Source organism: Cricetulus griseus, chromosome 6 (genome assembly GCF_003668045.3).
Source record: "Cricetulus griseus strain 17A/GY chromosome 6, alternate assembly CriGri-PICRH-1.0, whole genome shotgun sequence".
NCBI lineage: Eukaryota > Metazoa > Chordata > Mammalia > Rodentia > Cricetidae > Cricetulus > Cricetulus griseus.
Genome location: NC_048599.1, coordinates 11,120,945 through 11,143,832, shown reverse-complemented (window position 1 = coordinate 11,143,832; position 22,888 = coordinate 11,120,945). Strand labels below are relative to the sequence as shown.

The 22,888-nt window shown below is 50.8% G+C and overlaps 1 protein-coding gene across 1 annotated transcript; it reads right to left on the bottom strand.

Moving 5' to 3' along the window:
• Window positions 1–18,103: 18,103 nt before the first annotated feature.
• Window positions 18,104–22,199, bottom strand: Kcng1 (potassium voltage-gated channel modifier subfamily G member 1). The gene is made up of 2 exons (XM_035446114.1): window positions 21,426–22,199; window positions 18,104–18,874 (listed from the first exon to the last, which is right to left on the bottom strand). Exons 1-2 carry the CDS (start codon window positions 22,197–22,199, stop codon window positions 18,104–18,106), a joined length of 1,545 nt encoding a protein of 514 aa, XP_035302005.1.
• Between the last annotated feature and the right edge of the window lie 689 nt (window positions 22,200–22,888).

Genomic DNA, 22,888 nt, shown 5'->3' with positions numbered 1-22,888 from the left:
AGCCATCTCTCCAGCCCCCTGAAGGGTTTATTTTGACTGACAGCTTGAAAGAGAACAGTCCATCATGGTGGACAAGGGATGACAGCAGGAACATGAGGCACCCGGTCACATGGTATCTGGTGGCAGGAAGTGGAGCTGGGACTTAAGATCCAGGGCCTAGGAGATGAGGCAACATTTAAGAGCACTTGCTGTTCTATACCTCCAGGTCCAGGGGCTCCAATGCCCTCTTCTGGGCTCTGAGGGAACCAGGCATGCACACAGCACACACATGCACACAGCACACACATGCACACAGCACACACATGCACACAGTGCACACATACACAGTGCACACACACATACAATGCACACACACAGTGCACACATACACAGTGCACACACATGCACACAGTGCACACACACAGTGCACACATACACAGTGCACACACATGCACACAGTCACACACACACATACAATGCACACACACAGTGCACACACATGCACAGTGCACACACACACAGTGCACATATACACATGCTGGCAAAATACTTACATATATGAAATAAAAATAAACTGTCTTAAAATGCAACAACAACACCCCTTTAAGGTCCTGCTTGGTGAGACATCTTCCAAGCAGGCTCCATTTCCTAAAGTTTCCACAACCGCCAACCGCCCCAGACAGTGCCCTATCTGGGGGCCACACGTTGATGCACCATCAGGGGACACTTCCCATTCAAACCACAACACCCCCATGTCACTGCCACAGAGAAACAAACAAAAACCAAAAACCCCAACCAACCAACCAACCAACCAACAAACAAAAAAAACAAAAAAGAAAGAAAACAAAAGTCAAAACTAGAAAGCCCATGTTTAAGCGAGAGTTTTGGTGAGGTCCACACATCAGGTGACGTGTATATACACTGTTTCATCTCACCCTTTGCCTATGTCTCAGGTAGGGTTTCTTTCTTTCTTTTTTATTTTTATTTATTTATTTATTTATTTATTTATTTATTTATTTATTTTTTTGGTTTTTCGAGACAGGGTTTCTCTGTGTAGCTTTGGAGCCTATCCTGGCACTCACTCTGGAGACCAGGCTGGCCTTGAACTCACAGAGATCCGCCTGCCTCTGCCTCCTGAGTGCTGGGATTAAAGGCATGCACCACCAACACCCGGCTTCAGGTAGGGTTTCTATTGCTGGGAGGAGACACCACGACCACAGCAATGCTTATAAAAGGAAAACATTTAATTGAGGTGATAGCTTACAGTTTCAGAGGTTCAGTCCATTATTATCATGGCAGGCAGACACGGTGCTGGAGAAGTAGCTGAGAGTCCTACATCCTGCAGGCAACAAGATGTTGACTGAAACATTGAGCAGTATCGTGAGCACAGGAAACTCAAAGCCCCCTGCACACACTTCTCCAACAAGGCCAAACCCACTCCAAAGAGCCATACCTCCTAATAGTGCCACTCTCTGTGAGATTATAGGAGCCAATGACATTCAAACTGCCACACAAACTGTGTCCTAGTGGTGGATGCATCTCTAAGAAGTGAGTATGCTTAAATTTCTGGCCTCCCCCCTGTCCTGGCCTTCTCCAAGGCCCTTGGTGGGACTTAAAGTTTGTTCTCAGCCGGGCGTTGGTGGCACACGCTTTTAATCCCAGCACTCGGGAGGCAGAGGCAGGCGGATCTCTGTGAGTTCGAGGCCAGCCTGGTCTACAGAGTGAGTGCCAGGATAGGCTCCAAAGCTACACAGAGAAACCCTGTCTCGAAAAACAAAAACAAAAACAAAACAAACAAACAAACAAACAAAAAAGAGGGCTGGCAAGATGGTTTAGTAGGCAGAGATGTGTGTGTGTGCTACCAGTCCTGGCCACTTGAGTTCAATCTGCAGAACAGACATAACGGATCATCCATGCCATCACTTTTACACAGATGCAGCAATCACATACACACAGCCAGGCGTGGTAGAACACGCCTTAATCCCAGCACTCAGAAGCAGAGGCAAGTGATCTCTGTGAATTGGAGGCCAGCCTGGTCTACAGGGTGAGTTCCATGACACCCAGGCCTACACAGAGAAATCCTGTCTCAAACACTGAACAGACAAAACAAAACAACCCCCCCCCAAAAAAACAATAGATGTTTGTTGTGTGCACTTATGATCCCAACATTGGGGAGGCACTGGCTGAGGCAGAAGGGTAGAGGGCTCCATACCAGCCTCTGCGGACCTTACTGCAAAACAAACAAAGAAACCAAGCAAAGAAACAAATGTTGCCCCGGCTCAGTTTCCCAAGAAAAACAAGACTACAGAAGCTGGGCCTGTCAACAAAAGACATTCTCTGTGGCAGCACAGTTCCTGCTGCTTCAGACCCCAAACTGGGCCTCAGTTTCCCCCATTTTTAAAAAAGATTTTATTTATTTATTATGTATACAGTCTATACAGTCTTCTGCCTACACGCCAGCAGAGGGCACCAGATCTCATTCAAGGTGGTTGTGAGCCACCCTGTGGTTGCTGGGAACTGAACTCAGGACCTCTAGAAGAACAGTCAGTGCTCTTAACTGCTGAGCCATCTCTTCAACCTCCAGTTTCCCCCATTTTTATCCCCAGTGCTTCAGAGCACAATCTTTCTTTGTCCTTGGGATTCATGCACCCCCAAGTCACCTGGTGAGTGCCACCGTGATGTGATGGATCCCCTCCCCCAGGCTTCTTCCTTGGGTCACTAGGTCTGAGGGGCTCCACCTGTCACTGCCATTCACTTCATTCGCTGTCAGGAAAAGCTGACACTTGAGGGTGACAGTGGCTCTCACATCCCTTGGCACCAGCCTCTCTTGTCATCTTAAGACTGTGAAGAAATGGTGCCTGCGCTAGTCAGGAGCAGAGGGTGAGTGGGGCCAATGGCAAATGCTTTCTTTAGATGTCAAAACCACTAAGCCACCTCCAGGCATGGCACTAGACTAGGAAGTGTGAGAGACACATGACTGAGGCAGCTGCTGAGGGGACAATTCTTGCCCAGGAAGACTGGCAGGTTCAGCGTGACTTTGGGCAGTCTAACAGACTTTACTCTTTGTGCCCCCTTCCTCATGTTGAGGCAGTTCTGGGGGAACCAGGCAGGAAGCAGCAGCTGTGGTCAGAAGTGTAGGTGTGTCCCGAATCAGGGTGGGTAGGGCGCTGCCAGGGGCCTGGCCACTGTGTATCCATCCTATGTCAGTGTGCCCAATGTGCACCCCATCATCTTGCAAGCAGCTCACCTGCTTTCTCTGGAGCCTCATCCAGCTGCAGTTTCTGCCTATTCTGCTCACCTTGGCCTGGCTGCTTTCTTCTGACTCCCAGCTGGCCTTTTCAATTAAATAGAGTTTTTAGCTAATGTGCCAAACGATGGCTTTTTTTATTTTTTAAAGGGAGATCCATCTGCCTCTGCCTCTACAGTGATGTGATTAAATCACCATGCCCAGAGGAAGTCACTTCTTTGTTTTATTTAATTTTTACAAAATTATAATTTCACATGTCAATCCCTTCTCCCTCTCCCCCTCCCCCCTCTCCCCTCCACTCCCCATAGAGGGAAGGGCCCTCCACAGGGGCTCCCCAAATTCCACAACATCATCCGGGACCAGGCTAGGACCTCCCCCATGTGTCCAGGCTGAGAGAGCATCCCTTCACGTGGGATGGGCTCTCAAAGTCCCTTCTGACAGCAGGGAAAAATACTGATCCACTACCAGAGGCCCCATAGGGTGCCGAGGCCTCCTCGTTGACATCAATTTTCAGGGGTTTGGATCAGTCCTGTAATGGCCTCCCAGACAGCATCTGGGGTCATGTGCTCCGCCTTGTTCAGGCCAGCTGTTTCTGTGCGTTTCACCAGCCTGGTCCCGACCCCTTTGATCTTCATTCCTCCCTCTCTACAACTGGGATCCAGAATTCGGTTCAGTGTACAGCTGTGGGTGTCTGCCCCTGTTTCCATCAGCCACTGGGTAAGGGCTCTAGGATGGCATATAAAATAATCATCAGTCTCATTATAGGGGAAGGGCATTTAGGGTAGCCTCTCTGACATGGCCTAGATTGTCAGTTGGTGTCATCCTTGTAGATCTCTGGAAATCTCCCTAGTGCCAGATCTCTCCTCAGACCTATAATGGCTCCCTCTGATATGGTATCTCTCATCCTGCTCTCCTCTATTCTTGCCCCAACTCAACCTTTCTGCTCCTCCATTTCCTCCTCTCCCCTCCTCTTCTCCTCTTCACATTCTGCCAGCTCCCTCTCCCCTACCCTCATGCTCCGAATTAGTTTAGGAGATCCTGGCCCTTCCCATTCACCAGGGACCATGCATTTTTCTCTTAGAGTCCTTCTTGTTTCCTAGTTCCTTTGTGATGAGGATTGTAGGCTGATAATCCTTTGTTCTATGTCTAAAATTCATATATGAGTGAGTGCATACCATGTTTGTCTTTTTGTGACTGGGTTACCTCACTCAGGATGGTTTCTTCTAGTTCCATCCATTTGCCTGCGAATTTCATGATTCCGTTGCTTTTTTCTGCTGAGTAGTACTCTGTTGTGTAAATGGACCACATTTTCTCTATCCATTCTTCAGTTGAGGGGCATCTAGGTTGCTTCCAGGTTCTGGTTATTACAAATAATGCTGCTATGAACATGGTTGAACATATGTCCTTGTATGAACATACATTCTTTGGGTATATGCCCAAGAGAGGAATTGCTGGATCTTGAGGTAGACTGAGTCCCATTTTCCTGAGCAACCGTCATACTGATTTCCAGAGTGGTCTTACAAGTTTGCACTCCCACCAGCAATGGAGGAGAGTTCCTTTTTCTCCACATCCTCTCCAGCATAGATTGTCATTGGTGTTTTTTATTTTAGCCATTCTGGCCGGTGTAAGATGTATCTCAGAGTTCTTTTGAGTTGCATTTCTCTCATGGCTGAGGATTTTGAGCACTTTCTTAAATGTCTTTCAGCCATGGAAGTCACTTCTTATACTTTTTTTTTTTTTAAAGGAAGGAGGGGTTCTAGGCCACGTGATTGACAGGTAGTGTTTGTGGTTAGGCTGTCTCTGAAGCTTGGGTGGCAGGGATAAGGGATGGGATCTTCTAGCTGGGCTTCACCAGCAGAGGGCGCTGGGTGACTGAGAAACTTGTCATTAGGACCCCATTTAAAGATTGTTTAAGGCTCCCCCAAAACCCACTTTTCACTTTTAACCTAGCACTTGGAGGCAGAGGTTGAATTCAGGGCCTTAGCATGTGTGCACAAGTGCTCTACACTGAGCCGCACAACCCAAGTTCAAACCCGAAGATATGATTTATTTATTTATTTATTTATTTGAGTTATTTATTTCATTTTATGTGTGTGAGCATTTTGCTTGCATGCATGCCTGTGTACCATGTTTTACCTGGTGCCAGCAGAGGCCAGAAGAAATAATTGGGTCCTTGGGGACTAGAGTTACAGATAGTTTTGGGTGCTGGGAATTGACCTCAGTTTCTTTGCAAGAACAATCAGTGCTCATAACCACTGAGTTATGTCTCCAGCCTTCTATTTTTCTGAGACAGAGTCTTCTGTGGCCCAGGTTGGCCTTGAATTTGATGTGCAGCTGAAGACAACTTGAACAACCCATTTTCTACTTGTTCATGCTGGCCTGTGGCATCATACCTGGTTAAAAAAGAACACTTGAAAAAAACGGCCCCTGCTCTGAAGTGTGAGAGTAATGGTCGAGCTAGATGTAGAGAGAGCTGAGATAACAAGTATGAAACTAACAAGGAGGAAACCAATGAGGTAAGGAGGGGGCAGGGTGGGCAGACTGGTGGTATCTTTTCTAAGGGGGTGAAAGTCAGCCTCCAGGGGTGATATTTGAGGAACTATCCGGGCATGGAGAAACATCAGGCCTCTGCAGTGCTGAGAAAAGCTTGCACAGGTCCGAGCTTGGGGCTGACTTCTAAATGGAGGTGGAACCCTTTGGAAGGAAGCCAACCATAGATGTGAAATGCTTGTGTGTGACTGGCCAGCTTTCCCCTGCCCACAAGACACAGGAAATAAAGACGTGCAGGTATGTTAAAGTATTCAAACTGGGTGTGGTACACACATCTGGAACGGTAGCATAGGGAGGTGGGGGCAGGAAGACCAGAAGTCCAAGGTCACCACTCCAATATGTAGTGAGTTTTAGGCTAGTCTGGATTACAGGAGATTTTCTTCCAAAAATAGAAACAAAAGCACAAATAAGCCACGCGGTGGTGTTTAATCCCAGCACTCAGAAGGTAGAGACAGGAGAATCTCTGAGTCCATCCTGGTCTACAGATCAAGTTCCAGGACAGCCAGGGCTACAAGGAGAAACCCTGTCTCAAACCAAACCAAACCAAACCAAACCAAACCAAACCAAACCAAGCCTAGCCAAGCCAAGCCAAGCCAAGCCAAAGCAAACTAAACCACAAATAGAACGGCCTCTACTGCTTTTAAGGCAATATATGGAATCTGGATATTTACAAGCAGGCTGGGAAAGCCAGCCCTGATCCCAGTTGTAACTTTGGAAACTACCAGTAGGTGACAGTAAAGTGCAAGGAATGGACCTGTCACAATGGCTCAGCAGGGGAGGCCAGTGAACTTCAGACATACTAGCTGTCCAGGTCCATTAGTTCGTGTGCTAAAGAGGGAGGCACAGGAACATACATGTAAATCAGATGGGTCAAAGAAGATGTCTTAGTTTGGGTTTCTATTGTTGAGACAAAACACCACAACCAAAAAGCAAGTTGGGGAGGAAAGGGTTATTTGGCTTCACGTCTCTGCCATCACTGAAGGACCCAAGGACAGGAGCTCACACAGGGCAGGAACCTGGAGGCAGGAGCTGATGCAGAGGCCGTGGAGGGTGCTGCTTACTGGCTTGCTCCCCATGGCTCGCTCAGCTTACTTTCTTATACCCAGGACGACCTGCCCAGGATAGCACCACCCACTGTGTGGGCCGATCCCCCCACCCCCATCAATTACTAATTAAGAAAATGCCCTACAGGCTTACCTATTAGGGCCTGATCTCATGGAAGCATTTTCTTTTTCTTTTGCTTTATACTTTATTTTTATTTTATGTACATCCGTATTTTGCTTCCATATGTCTGTGTGAGGGTGTCAGAAGTCCTGGAACTGGAGTTACAGACAGGTGTGATGTGTGAGCTGCCAGTGGGGGCTGGGGATTGAACTCGGGTCCTCTAGAAGAGCAGACAATGCTTTCAATTGCTGAGCCATCTCTCCAGCCCTAGGAGACAGTTTCTTAATTGAGGTTCTCTCCTCTCAGATGACTTTAGATTGTGTCAAGTTGACATAAAACGAGTCAGCACAGAAGCGCAAGGCGTATTCACGGGCAAACCCCACCCTCTTTCTGGGGTTGAATAAACCAGGGCAAGCACAGCCAGGTGGTGGGGAGGAGACACTTTTGACAGGGTTAAGAACTGTGGGCCCTGCTCATGCACCCACACTTCCCCACTCTGCGGAAGAGTCAGAGGTGGGAGGGGGTGGTTTTCTGTTCTAAGGAGGACCATATCCCTGGGAAGCCACAACAGACAGGCAGCAGGTGGTGACAATGATGCTGGACCCAGGGATTGCTAAGTGGCTGTTGAGACCCCGCTGTTCCTGTAGCTGCTGGTGGCAGACACTAGATTTTGTTATTGTTTTGGACAGATCTTAGAATGGCCCGAACTCACTATGTAGCTCTGGCTGGCTTCAAACTCCCAGCAATTCTCCTGCCTCAGCTTTGTGAGTGCTGGGAATCTAAACATGTGCCACCATGGGCATACATCTCCTCCCCCTCTTTGTTTCCATCCTCTCTCCTCTCTGTTTTCTCCCCCAGTCTCCCTGTTCTTTTTGCCTTTCAGCGAGCAGCTCTGCTCCAGCTCCTGCCAGGGCTTTGCAACAGGCTCAAAGTGATAGGCTAAGTAGCTTAGACCGGAACTTCTGAAATTACCACCGTGAGAGAGCTTTCCTCCTCCAAGCTGATCCTCTGAGGTGTTTGGTCACGGTGTGGGAAGATGACTCACACAGTGAGGAAGAACATTCCAGAATGGGCCTGTGTACCCGGCAGTCTGACTGTAAGAGACCAACCTCAGGCTCAGCAATGGCTTCCGGCTTCTAGCTGCTGACTCCATGCACTCATGTGCTAGCTATAGGCCCGTGCTGGCCTCCTCTATGAACTGGGGATGATGACTGCAGAGCTGAGTGTCCTAGTCTGCTTTCTGTTGCTATAAGAAACTTCCCCGAGGCTGGGTCTTACACCATGAAAAGAAATGATTTGACTCATAGTTGTGGAGGTTCAAGGGCATGGGCCAGTGTGGGCTGTGCTCAGGGGAGAGATCCCCTTGGCTAGGTCACAGCTTGGTGGATGGATGACGTCATGCTGGTTGCATAAGCAAGGGGGAGATCACGTGGTGAGGAGGTTGGAGACGGGGTGTCGGACAGGCCTGCTCTTTGTAACAATTCACTCTCTTTGGATCTAAATGGGATTTCATGTGACCTATTATAATCCCCGGTAAGGGAAGGTTCCATGACCTTCCCTCCTTCTAGGTCCTACTGCTTCCCAATACGGTTATCTGAAGATCCAGCTTCTTGTCCATTAGTCCTTGGGAAATAAGCCGAACTTATTTCTCCAAAGGGGAACTGACCTTTGGAGATTGCATTGCCTGGGTGCCCTGCTGTGCTTTCTGTTGAGTCTGTATGGGGGAAGGGCAGCCAAAGATGGGGCTAAAGGCTTTTTACTGGTTCCCTCCTTATTCTGGATGCAATGATGGTTTTTTTCTCTGCAGCTCCTGCCAGTTAAAGCCTTCATTCTGATCCAGAACAGAATTCCTTTACACTTAGTGCAATATCAACCTCTCTCTACAGAGGGCGATAGAGAGACCCTGTGGACTCTACTGGGATTTATCTCTTATCTGCTTTCTGACCACAACCCCAGGGTCTCCTGGATTGGCTCAGGGCTGGGCACACAGGGCTTATGTATGTAGGAGTTATCTTAGTTCTTGGGCTTTCCTGTTGGACTTGGTCTTGAGAAAATGAGAATCTGGGCCTGCGGCAGCATGTTATCACCAAGAGAGGAGAGTCTTGAGCTGTCAGTAATCACCATGGGGAATGTAAGAGTGACATGAATATCATGGAAACTGTAAAATAGAAAGGGACTCCTCATGGCGTGGTGCAGCCTGCCTATGTGAGGCTGGCATGACCCTGGTCTTCTCAGTTGTATGAACTTAAAACTGCCTTGTCTTCCAGGTACCTCCCTCATCACAATTTTCCCCCATAAAGCAGTTTTAGTTGCGTTTTTGGATACTTGGTGACACAGGGGCCCTTCCTGAAATGGTGGTTCTGAGAGGAAGCATTATTTTCTCTGACAGACACTTTCCTGTGCATCTCGAGTATTTTCTTCATGTCTCTACTTGGTCCTTGGTGGTAAGAGTCTCAACACCCCCCTTCCTCCTTTTCCTTATTTTGGGGAAGGGCTGGCTCTCATTAGCCCAGGCTAGCTCCAAACCTCCTACCTTGGCCTTTCAATTGCTAAGATTACAAGCAAACCATAGACACCACATCTAGTTTATGCAGTGCTGGGGATTGAACCTAGAATTTCATACACTCTGCCAACCAAGCCACAGATCTAGCCAATTATCTCTGTTTTCCATACAAGAAAAAGCAGTGCTCAGAGGAGTTAAGCAACCAGCTCAAGGCCACCCAGCTCATAAATGGCAGACGGAGGGCCACCCAAACCCTCATAGAGGACAGACAGCCAGGAATCCATGTTTCCCAGAGCCAAATGGGAGCATCTCGTTGGTGACCCAAAGCTGGACTCTGTTACCATAGAGGAAAGAGGGTGTAACCTGGAGGCTGAGTGAGGCGAGGCAAAGCGGCTTGTCTGCTAGGCACTAATGAAAAGCTCTCCGGCTGCTTTGCCAAGTCTGCTACCGAGGTGTGAACATGCATTGGCAATTAGCAGCTGGGGTGCAGGCAGATGGAGCATGTGTGAACGCCTTCATGGTGCCACGAAAACTCAGCTGAAGCAGAACCCGGCTCCTCCCCACATCCTGCCTGTGTGCTGTTAGGCGACCAGACCTTGCACTGTGGCTGTCTGTTGTTTGAGGGACAGTTAAGAACCGGGGTGAGATTTGCTACTCCACGAGCATCTCCTGAGGACCACACTCATTCTTGCTGGGTCTGTCTCACGTTTTGTCTCAATGTATCATTTCATCACTGATGTTGGGCAGAGAGCCTGTTTCTAAGAATTGGTCTTCAACTGAGCATGGTGGGAGGACTTCAACTGTGAGGCAGAAGAATCGGGAGTTCAAGGCTGGCCTCACCAGCATAGCAAGTTCAAGGCTACATGGGAGCTTGTCTGGAAACAACACCAATCAACTAAACAAACATAAAACTGAAAGCAAAACAAACAAACAAACAAACAAAAAATCCCTAACGATCACATGCCAGTAGCACTTCCCTTGTTATCTGTCCTGTGGAGGGAGTTACCCTAACAGCCAGTGTGCCTCTGGTTGCAGGGAGAGATGCCAGGCCCACTCATTCTGGTTTCCCTGCTACTTTGCTGGTGTTAACATGAGGAAATGAACCCCGATGAAGCACTATGGGGACCCTGTGGGTTACAATGTGGGTCCTGGACACACTGGGGGTGTGTGTGTGTCTCCCTCAGGAGCAGAAACTGAAGGTGCTGATCCATTCCCAGATGAGCACGGTGGTAGCACGGGGGGTGGGTTTTATCTGCAGGCAGCCTCCTCCTGCAGATGCCAACAGAGTTGGCATCCCAGAATAAGCTCCACCACTATGCCAAGCCTGGGACCCATGGCCATTAGTCTCAGTGTGGGCTGCCCTGATGGGATGTGCAGTCACCTCTGGGTACAAAGGTCTTCTCTCCTGTGGAGATGGCGCGTTGAGGTTCTTGAGAACACATTGTTGGGAGCCCTGGTTCCTCCTTTCCCTTTTTGCTTTAAATTGAAAAATGTACGATTTTTTTCTGCATGCCTGTATGCACCAGAAGGTGTTGGGTCCCCTGGAATGAATGGCGAGGAACCATGTGGGTGGTAGGAATAGAACTCAGGTCCATTAGAAGAGCAACATGCACTCTTAACTCCTGAGCCATCTCTCCAGTCCCTTTTATGTGTGAAACAAGGTCTCTCTATGTAGCTCTGGTTAGCCTGGAACTCACTACGCAGATCAAGCTGGCCTTGAACTCACAGATGTGTGGGCCCCTAGCCTAGCCACATGGGGGATAGATAGCCTAGCATCTATCCCCCATGTGCCTGGGACATAGCCAAGGCAGAGAGCTCACCTTTCCACAGGGTGTCCCAGTGGTCCTAAGCTGGCTTTCTTTGAGTGGCCACAGGATCATGTCTTCCTAGTGACTTGCTCGTGAGGACAGATGGATTTACCTCAGCAGGTATAACCTCAGAACTAACCCTGGAGTGAACAGGTGGGACTGTCAGAGTGACGGAGGAGAGCAACATCCAATGGCCAGCAGTGTTAAAGTCGCTGCTCGGCCAATTCAAGTGACAGTGACTTATCACCACCCCAGCCTGCTCCTGCTCCTGTTAGACTTCATCCAGGGGATAGATTGCTCTGCAATAGGGGCACCTCCATTGCTGTCCTAGGCTGCACTTCCACGACAAGGCTGATGTTGTGTTGGGGACTGTGGAGAGATCACTCAGGTCTTCCACACATGAGCTTCAGAGTGTTGGGGGGTCTGCTTCTGGTGCCCCCTCCATTTTCTTTCCTTGTGAAACTACAGCACTCCCTAGGGGCTCTGCAGGCGAGGCCGTAGGAGGAAAGCCTGCCGCTGTCTCCTGCATCTCTCTTCCCCTGGAATCTGTCCCCAGGTGCCTTGGTGGATGGATGGCTCTGCCTCACCAGTGTTACACCCTTAAACTTCTGAAGTGAGCCGCTTCCTATCTATCCTCTTTCCCGATAACCCAAGCCACCTATTAACTAACCAGACTTGTCACTAGGAACAAGTGTTCCTTTCTGAGCCCAGTATATTTGGAATAGGAGCATGCTGAGAGAGTAGGCTACCTGGCCTCACTAGTCCCATAGTCCCATCCCTTCTTTCTTTTCCTCCTCTCCCTCCCTCCTTCTGTTCTCAACCTTCCCTCCTGCATCTCCACCTCCACCCTCTTCTTTTCTTTTAAGCAAGGCTGGTTGGTGACTTTAAATCTATTTCCAGCCAAGCCTGGATATTTACAGGCCATTTAGGTAAAGAGTGTGTTCTTTTCTGAAAAGCAAGTTAGAAACTTTGTGGGGCTGTGTTACGCTTGGGACATGAGTCCATCTGCTCATTCATTTGATGGGACAGAAAAGACAGTTGGTAGACGGGGACCCTCACAGGATGGAATTTGTCTCCAAGCAGAATCCCAGGGTGACCTGGGAGAGGCTATGTACATTTGGACCAGTGTGGGCTTGGCTCTGTCCCAGACAGGTGCTTCTGGGAAGTTCCCTGTCTTCAAGGGGTTGAGCATCAGACAGAAAGATGACAAATCAATGACTGTGTAATGTGTCATTTGGTTTTTAGAGATGGGTAAGGAGGTGTTTAAAATACAGGGACATTGGAGGCTGAGGCAGGGAGATCACAAGTTCAAGGCCCACCTGGGCTTGAGTCATGAGACTATCTGAAGATGAAAAGTAAGAAGAGGACTGCAAGCGAAGCTCGGAGTAGAGTCCCTGCTTAGCACGTGTGAGGCCGTGGGTCCCACCATGGAATAAATGAGTAAAGGCTTGACTTTTATTGAAGCATGTGAGGACGGTATGTCAGCCCGTCATGCATGCCATGGGTAGATAGCATGTCACTGGAGAGTAGCATTTCCTCTGGGGGAGGGGCACAGAGAGATGCCAGGGTGAAGGAGCTGTGAGGAGCTGTCTCTGTAGCTTCTGGGTGAGGACCAGGTGAGGAAGAGCAAGTGGGTGGACATGGCACTGGCTTGTTTGAGGCGTCTTTGCAGTCTCAGAGTCAGAGGGACTGTCCCTAACCACCTGGTGCCTGGTTCTAATGCACACGGCACAGGATCTGTGTGCTGGGGTGGCCACCCCACCCAGGAAGTGGTTGGGTCAGGGCTCTGGAGGTGGGTTTGAAAATGACTGTCTCTAGGAATTGAGACCCAGGAAGTAGTGACTGCACTTGGTCTTCGGTGAATAGAGAAGAGGCTCGTGTAGCCAAAAAGGAAAAAATGCCCAAAGACTGTGTGTGTGTGTGTGTGTGTGTGTGTGTGTGTGTGTGTGTATGCCTGCACATGTGTGTGTGTGTGTGTGTGTGCGAGAGCATATATGTGTGTGCATGTATGTGTATGCATGTGTGTATGCATGTGTGTGCATGTACATGTATGTGTATGCGTGTGTGTGTGTGTGTGTGTGTGTGTCTGTCTGTCTGTCTGTCTGTCTGTCTGTCTGTCTGTCCTCAGCTCTCTCTCTCTCTCTCTCTCTCTCTCTCTCTGTCCAAGGCTGGACTCTTAGGCCAGCCCTTCTCTCAGCTTGAATCGCTGCTCTTTGTATTTAGTATCATCTCCTCTGCAAGTCCTTATCTGAGCACACATTTAAAAATAGTTTTTGAAGCCAGGCAGTGGTGGTGCACGCCTTTAATCCCAGCACTTGGGATGCAGAGGCAGGCAGATCTCTGTGAGTTCAAAGCCAGCCTGGTCTACAGAGTGAGTTCCAGGACAGGCACCAAAGCAATACAGAGAAACCCTGTCTCAAAAAACAAAAAACAAAAACAAAACAAAAGTTTTTGAGGTACTAAGGCTAAACCCCTGGACCTCAGGAGTGCGGTGTCCTGAGATACCACCCTCAACCTTATTTGTACATTTTACTCTGAGACAGAAATCTCTTGGAGTCACCCAGGTTGGCCTTGAAGTCCCCCTGGAACCCAGACAGGCACTGAATATGCAGGGCTTCTGCTTCAGCCTCTGGAGTAGCCGGAGTTACAGACTTCACCTGGCTACACATAAGGGAATGTTCTTCCCTGACCCTGTTACTCTCTGCCAAGTCACCAGCATCACCAACAGTTTCTTCTCTGCGAAAGTCAAATATCCATGACTTCTTTCCCTATCACTATTGGACCTCACAAGACCAGGCCTTGGTCTCCAGTGTTGGCCACATAGAAGGAGTAGCTGATGGCTCCCCGATCCTTCTGAAAGAATGTGGCCGGGTGCTGTGCCCACAGCTGAGTGTTGACCGGCATTAGTTCTCTCATGGAGACAGGCTCTGGCTACATAATGTCTCACCTGGGTACATCAGGGCATTGGGACAGGATGGGAACAAGTGTCAGGGAGGTCAAAGCCAGATTTGTTTTTATGTAAAATCTTGTCATGTTCTTCAATGTGTGTTTTGGGCAGCGTCTGAGTCTTGATGGGTCTTCTGGTCCTTCTCCCTCTCTTTGGTGTCAAAGACAGGTGCCCAGTCACTTCACTTTGGTCTTGGGCCACTTAGAGGCGGGACTGGGATTCTGCTCTTGTCTGCTGTGACTCTGAAGAAGTGTCTGACAGGTCCCAGGTGGGGACACCATGTGACTCAGACACTGACACTGACACTGACTTTAGGTCTGATGCCAAGTCTTCTAAAGTCTTCTAGAGCCAAGGTTTTCACACAGGTGAATGGGGTCAGCACAGAGGCCTGGCTGGGTGAGGCAAGGTCACCAGGTCACAAGGTCACCCCATACTGAGGCATCTCTCACCTGGGTCTGACCACAGCTGCCTTGCAGCCTCAGGTGGCTCATGGACAGTGAGTCCCTGACTAAGAGGACAGAATGCCTGGCCTCTGCTCTAGAACAGTTTTCTGAGTGTCCTAGGTGCCCTGTCTTAGTTCAGGCCTGAATCTTCTTTGCTATGTTGGTGGAATCTGGAGCCTCTTGACCTCACATGAGGTCCTGGGCAGTGGCCAATCTATGCCCCAGACTTCCTTACTCACCAGGGCAGAGCTAAATCTGCAAGGTGAAGTTAGAGAACCCGGCCAGGCACAGACCCCAGACCCCCAGCTTCTACACACACACACACACACACACACACACACCAGGCCGTTTTCTCATTTTGAGGGTCCCCTCCTGGATAAGTGGCATTTCTTTTCTCACTCTGACTTCAGAAGGCTCCCTCTACACCCTGCTTAGTGCATTCCTAGACTTTCTCACAGCCACCTTTGAGGGGGAAAGGGCATCCTACCACTCTGAGGTGCTGCCTTGTAGTGGCTGGGCTGTGACACCTCCTAGGTCAGGGAAGATGATGTTAATTAGTGGGGAAACTTTCTTGCAGCTCTGAGTCACTAGAGCAGGTGTCAGAGGAGCTGTGAAGGGGGCCCTCAGGGTTTGGATGGCATTTCCACTCTGCCTGCTGGTGGGTATGCTGTGTAGGAGATGGCTGTGTCTCCCACGAGGTAAGGAGAAGGTGTGTGTGTGCTCCAGGGACCCAGGCTCCAGTGTTAAAAATAATCTCTGTAACAGATAGCTTTCCGATGCTATGACAGAACACCAGAGGACAGCAGCTTGAAGGAGGGAAGGTTTACTTTGGTTTCTGGTTTGAGTCCATGGTTATTCACTGTTTCTGGGCCAACTTCAAGGTGCAGCGTCCCAATAGGGGCACGTTGGTGGAGCTCAGCTGCTCCCCTCACTGTAGCAGGAAGCAGAGAGAAACCAAGAGGAAGTTATCTGGGGTGACACACCCCTCAAGGGCACATCTCTGATCATCTACTTCCTCCAACCAGGCCCCACCCCCTCTAAGTTTCTACCACTTCCCAGTGGTCATTTATCTGTGGATTTATCGTAGGTTGATCCATTGATGGGGTCAGAGCCCTCGTGACCCCATTACCAGAGGTCCCACCTCTTGCATAGGGAACCAAGTCTTTGATATGTGAGCTTCTGGATGACAGTGACATTTCAGATGAGATCAGGCACATTTGGGGTGGTATGGCTCTAGCAGTTGGGGACATTTCGGATCTAAGCTGTAATGGCTGCATTTTCCATCTCTGTTCCCTTTTGCTGTTTCCCCTTTAATCTGCTTTTCAAAAATGTTTTCTGAGCATCCCTTAGGTGTTGACCCTGCATGACAACCTGGGAGACAGCAGGGAGCCAGTTTAGAGTACCTGCCAGTATACACTGAGCTGGTCCTGCAGGAGATGGACCAGAGCTCAGGATCAGAGAAGGGAAAAAGTGGGGAATCTGTGGGGGTGGTGCTCAGTACAGAGAGGCAGTGAAAGGAATGAGTTAGCCATGCAGTGCTCTGCAGGAAGGGTATTCCAGAAGATGGCTCTGCAGGTGTGAAGGCCCACAATGAGATGGGGCCAGCTGGGTGTGCCTGGTGTGCTTTAGGGGTTTGTGAAATGTCTACACAGGTGTGTGTGGGGGGCAGTGGACTGTCTGCACAGGTGTGGAGGTGTGGGGGGCCAGTGGACTGTCTGCACAGGTGTGGAGGTGTGGGGGGGCAGTGGACTGTCTGCACAGCTGTGGAGGTGTGTGGGGGCAGTGGACTGTCTGCACAGCTGTAGAGGTGTGTGTGTGGGGGGACTGTCTGCACAGCTGTGGAGGTGTGGGGGGGGCAGTGGACTGTCTGCATAGCTGTGGAGGTGTGTGTGTGGGGACTGTCTTCACAGCTGTGGAGGTGGGGGGAGGCAGTGGACTGTCTGCACAGCTGTGGAGGTGTGTGTGGGGGGACTGTCTGCACAGCTGTGGAGGTGTGTGTGTGGGGGGACTGTCTGCACAGCTGTGGAGGTGTGGGGGGGCAGTGGACTGTCTGCACAGCTGTGGAGGTGTGGAGGGGGCAGTGGACTGTCTGCACAGCTGTGGAGGTTTGTGAGAAGCTGCAGACTATGGCAGCAGGCAGGGGCTTGATTGCACAGTCTACAGTCAGAACCAGACGTGTCTCAAAAGCGCAGTTTCTGCTGCTGAACAGAGAGAAGGCAGCTGGGTTGTGGGATAAAGCAGTCAGGGAAGCTGTTGTCCCTGTGAGGCTGGGGGCAAGTGTGTGTGCACATGTGTACATGTACACGCACGTGTGTTCATGCATGTATGCACATACGTGTGTGTGTGTGTGTGTGTGTGTGTGTGCATGCACGTGTGTGTGTGTGTGTGTGTGTGTGTGTGTGTGTGTGTGCATGCACGTGTGTGTGTGTGTGTGTGTGTGTGTGTGTGTGTGTGTGTGTGTGTGTGTGATGACCCCTCAGTGCCAGGCACCCAGGACTCAGACACAGTGAGGTGAGATGGAGTCTTCTAGCTTGGCCTGCGGTCCCTCTTGTTGCACAGATGGTGCTTCTTGAGGCCAGGGAGTGTGGCTCCCTTTGAGGGCACAGAGGTTTCCCACACACTCCCCAGACTTCCTGGGGCCGCACCTGCCTGAAGCACTAGCCCACTGTGGGTTTAGACCGAGGCTCCAGTAAGGGGTGTAAAGTGCTTCTTTTTTGTAATGTTAAAATAAATTGGAGTAGGCTAAAATCTCACTTATTTTAAATCATAAAATGAGGTGATTTCACCTTTAAAGTCAGCAGCGCTGACTGGCTTATGGTGTCCCCCCTATGGCCATGAGGCGCTGAGAAGAGGGCTCTCAAGGGGTAAACAAGGATGGGGGGAGGTGAGCAGGAAGGATGAAGGACAGGCTTTGGAGTCAGGAGCAGAGGAGCCTGAACACAGCATCCATGGCGGTCCCCTAAAGGTCTGCCTGTCCCCTTTTCTCCCACCCCACCAGTGTCCCACTAGCCCAGAGACCCCAGCAACATGGTCCTTTCACTTCGGGTACCCTACTTCTGGCTTAACTTCAGGACCCCCAAGGGAAGGCTTTTCCTCTTTCAGTGGACACACGCAGAAGTCATGCGTGGCGGCCTGCTGTCTGGATCTCCCCCCCAGGCAGTCCCCTGTGTGTGCAGGTTTTGCTGGGCGTGTTCTTTACATAAGGAACCTGATGGAGGGAAACAGGTGTGAGGCTGGGGTGGGTGCGGTGCTGGCTTTAGCTAGCTTCCCTTTCACTTCTGGGCTTGGGCGGGTGGTGGGGGTGGTGGCGGGGACTCTTCGGGGTGTGGCACAGATCCTTCTTGTGGCGTGTCTCACTCAGGTCAGTCCCAGGCTGGGGCTGGGCTTGAAAGCACTAAAGTCCTTCTCCAGGCTTCAGCGGTGAGCTGCAGCTGGCAGGCAGGGCTGGGGTGACTTCTTGACTCAGTTGTTATCCCTGGTGTCTGAAGAGGCACTTCCAAACAAGATGTCACTGTCCTGGGACATGCCACTGAGCTGCGACTTGGTTTTGATGAGGTACTGGGCCCTGCGGATCAGCACCCGCTCTTGTTCCTGCTTGAGCTCCAGGTAAGAGCGGGAGAAGGTATGGAAGATGGAGGTGACAGGGAAAGCCATGAGCAGGATCCCGCTGAGGATGCTGCTCAGAGCCACCACCTGGCCAGGTGTGCTCCTGGGTACCATGTCTCCGTACCCCACGGTTGTCATGGTGATGACAGCCCACCAGTAGCAGGCAGGGATGCTGGTGAATTCCGGGCTGTCTGCCATCTCGTTCTCGATGACGTAGAGCAGCGGGGCAAAGAGGGCAATGGCCACGCACAGGAAAAGCAGCAGAAGCCCGAACTCACGTGTGCAGCGGCGGGCTGTGAGCCCCAGGGTCTGCAGTCCCAGTGAGTGTCGAGCCAGGCGCATCACATAGAGGATGCGCAGTGCCCGCAGCACGCGCAGCACCAGCCCGACCTTGTCTAGGTAGCTGTTTCCGGTGCTTGGCTTGCGGCGGCTGGAGGCAGCGCCATCCACCAGCAGCGTGACATAGTACGGTAGAATGGCCACCAGGTCGATGAGGGTCAGTGGACTCCGTAGGAAGGCGAACTTGCTGGGTGCCTGGATGAACCGCAGCAGGAACTCAAGGGAGAACCAGCCAACGCACACTGATTCCACGATGAAGACATTGTGACACATCTGGGAACACTGGCCCTGGAGGGAGACAGGGCAGGGGTCACACTAGCAAGCCAGCAGGGAAGGATGCACTGGTCAGGGCCGGGCAATCTCTCTTGCGCCTCCATGCCACCAGGCTCTGGGGCATTGCTCCAGCTGTTGATTCTGATCTCCAGATGGACTCCTCTGCTGCCCCTGCCCCCACTCCTGTTTTCTGGGCCTTTCCTTTTCCTCAGTTTAGGCAATCCCACCCCTCCAGAGGCTGGTGCTCCCCTGCCTTGTTAGTGCTTCCCTCCCTTCTCCCTCCCTCCCTCCCTCCCTCCCTCCTCCCTCCCTCCCTCCCTCCCTCCCTCCCTCCTTTCCCTTCCTTTCTTCCTTTTTGGTTTTTTTGAGACAGGGTTTCTCTGTGTAGCTCTGTCTATCCTGGAACTCACTCTGTAGACCAGGCTGACCTCGAACTCACAGAGATCAGCCTGCCTCTGCCTCTGAGTGCTGGGATTAAAGGGGTGCGCCACTACCGCCCAGCCCTCCTCCCCCTTTCTCTTTCCGTCTGTCTGTCTTTCTACTTCAGAGTATTGATACAGGTGCTCAGATGACGCAGCCCATGAAACTCCTCAGCCTGCACCCCCCCTCCCAGCTAGCATCTTCCTAGCACACATCTCCTAAGGGGTTGGAGCCCTGGAAAGCTACTGATGTCTCATCTGGAGACTTCCTAAAGGGTCTTGATCACCGCTGGGTTCTCAGAGAACCTTCAGTCTGTCTTTCTGAAAATGCGCTCCATCCTGGGGATGTGATCTGACCTGGGATGCTGATGTCTCAACCTCTGGGGTTGGAATTCCTCCTGCTCAAGGAAGCCTTCCTGGAATGCACCCCACCTGAGTAGCCCCGGGTATGTATAGGAGGCCTCTCACACAAGCCCCCTTGTATGGTTATTAAGTGGGGTGCCACCAACCCAGGTACTAGATAACATGTTCTGTTCTGATCCCTTTACATAGACTTACTTACTCACTGAATCAATTGTTCACGATGGTGGCCATAGTCCCCTGTATAGGTGGGGAAACTGAGGCATACAAGTGGTCTGGTAACTTTCCCACAGCTATGTAGCCAGAGTGGGTGAGATGGGGTTCAGGTTCAACTGTCTGGATCTAGCCCTCTCTCCTTTTTCCCAGTCTCTATGATCATTGAAAGTTAATTTTGAGCTGGGCGTTGGTGGCGCACACCTTTAATCCCAGCACTCGGGAGGCAGAGGCAGGCGGATCTCTGTGAGTTCGAGACCAGCCTGGTCTACAAGAGCTAGTTCCAGGACAGCCTCCAAAGCCACAGAGAAACCCTGTCTCGAAAAACAAACAAACAAACAAACAAAAAAGTTAATTTTGTTAGTGACATGTTTTCTTAAGACCCTTTAAAAAAACTTGAGTGTGTAAGACCATGCCAGCAATCCCCTCAGGGTTGTAAATGAAATCATGACATAGCCTTCATGATATCCGTAGACAGAAGGACTTTTCCCTGGCAAGAAAAGGCTATGTCAAATAGCATAACATACTTAGCACATGCAGGGTGTCCAGTTGGTGCTCAATAAATGCTTGCTGGCATGACATTCATGTTTACTTCATGCCATCAGACTTCTCTCTGGTGCCTATACACTGTGTACCTGGTTCCTTCAAGTGTGGGGCAGGAGTCACAACTCGAAGGCCCAGGGACCTCAGAGGTGAGGAGACTCACTGGGGGACCTCACCCATGCACCCAGCTCTCACCAAAGGCATTTCTCTGTCATCTGTAAGAAAAGCCTAGTGTGCATTTTTTTTAATGGAAAACACCAAGTCCAATTTGGGGGAGGTGCTGGTAGGGCAGCCATGCACTTCTGTGGGGTTTTCTTGGGTCCTCAGCTGTTGTGTGGGGCACATAGACTGGTTTCCATGAAACTAGACTTGGCAAACTGCTCTGCCTGCCCCAGTGTTCACTGCTGGGTGTGTGTGAGAAGACGTCCCCTACAGGGGGAACTGCAGGGAGGGTAAGATGGAGGCAGAGGGCTGAGCTCCTCCCTCCTGCCTGGCTTCCAGGTGGGGGCACACAGCCTGTGCCAGTCTGGCAGTAAATATCTTATGTGCAATTTCTTCCCATGCACAGAGGCATGCTAGCCCTGTGGGGACATGCACATGCACACAGACTTATGGGTAAAACTTGTTTTCATGACTAAGGAAAAACGCCTGGGGTATTACTATAGAAGGGAGAGAGGACTCAACTGGAATGCGCCCAACTCAGAGGCAGGCACATCGGGGTCACACTCACTCACTCGTGCAATCTGCAGAAGAGGCCTAGGGTCTCCTCTTTGTTGGGTTTGTTTCTAGATCTCACAGGAAAGGAGAGTCGGGGACACAGTTGAGACAGGACACTGACTCCTCAGTCACAGCCGCCGATACTCACATCTCAGCAGGGAGGGAGGCAGAGAGAAGCATGCAAACACATCCACTCAGTTTGATGTCAAGCGCCACGGAGGCCATTCAACTGGGACAGGGAGGGAAGGCCTCCCAGCGCAGGTGTCGTGATGCATGGAGGTGTAGCCAGTCTTTGGAGTCACAGCGTGTCTTACCTGTTCTTCTTCTTCCCGCAGGCTGGGCAGGGTGCTGACAGACAGGTTGACAGCCGTGACAGTGACAAATAGAACGGACAGGCAGGCGAACACTTTGCCGGGCAGCCCTGAATGTGGCCTCTCCACCATGTCCCGCAGCTTCCTCATACAGCGGCCCAGGCGGCCCTCACTGGCGGATGGACCCTCAGTGTCTTGGTCCTCGCTGTCCAGCAGCTCCTCCTCACCCTCCCTCTCCACCATCTCCGCAAACTCCTCAATTTTCTGCAGGTACCGGCGCTTGCAGCAGCCATCCAGGTGGTCCTCGGCGATGCCCCAGTAGAGCAGCTCCTCCTGGAAGGACAGGGCACACATCTCCCGCAGCAGCCGCAGCTTGCCGGCCCGCAGGAAGGTGAGGATGGTGCCGAAGGCTCCGGGGTTTCGGTCAAAGAAGAACTCGTTGCAGGTCACATCGTAGTCGTCACACACACTCAGGATGTCGTCGAAGTTGGTGCAGGCTTTGAGCTGGCCCAGCCGCGTCAGTGGGAACTCGTCCAGCGTGGTCCATGGTAGAGAATACTTGATGCCACCCACGTTGATGATGATCTGTCGCCTGCGGTCCCCAAGTGAGCTGCCCTGGTGCAGGTCGTCCTGCGGTCGCAACCGCTGGGCCCTGCGGTAGAAGACACCCTTGATGGCCTGGCGCTGTGGGAAAAAGGCTGGGTGGAAGGAGGTGTCCGAGGCACAGCTCAGGGCACTGTAGTCATAGTCTGAGTTGTCTCCCGGTAACAGGGTCATTTTGGGACTTCACATCCCTCTTGGGCCTGGGAGGAGAAGGAGGAGAGACCCTTAGCTGAGTCCCTCACTGATTGTGGATTCTAAGGACACTTCGTTGGTCTGGGTCCCAAAGGCCACAGGTTGAAACCCTTGATTTTTCAAAATAGAATATGTTTTTTTTGTTTTATTTTAAAAATGCTGTGGGTTTTAAATATTTTTATGTATGTATATGTGCCTACTTGTCTGTACATATGGCATGTGTGCAGGTACCTAAGGAGGCCAGAAGAGGGTGTTAGGTTCCCTGGAAATGACTTATAGGTGGTTGTAAATTGTCATGTGGGTGTTGCTGATTGAATCTTGGTCCTCTGCAAGAGACACCAGTGATCTTAAACACTGAGCTATCACTCTAGTCCCCCATATATATGTTATATGTAATAACATATACAAAACTTACTATTGTGTGTGGGGGTGGATGTGTTTATGTGGTAGATCTCTCTCTCTCTCTCTCTCTCTCTCTCTCTCTCTCTCTCTGTGTGTGTGTGTGTGTGTGTGTGTGTGTGTGTGTGCAGATGCCAGAGGACAGCTTTGTGGAATTGGTTCTCTCCAGCCACTTTCACATGGGCTCTGGGGATAAAACTCAGTCACCAGGCTTGCTCCAAAGTTGCCTTTACCTGTTGAGCCATCTCACCAGCCTGAGGCTCTGACTTCTT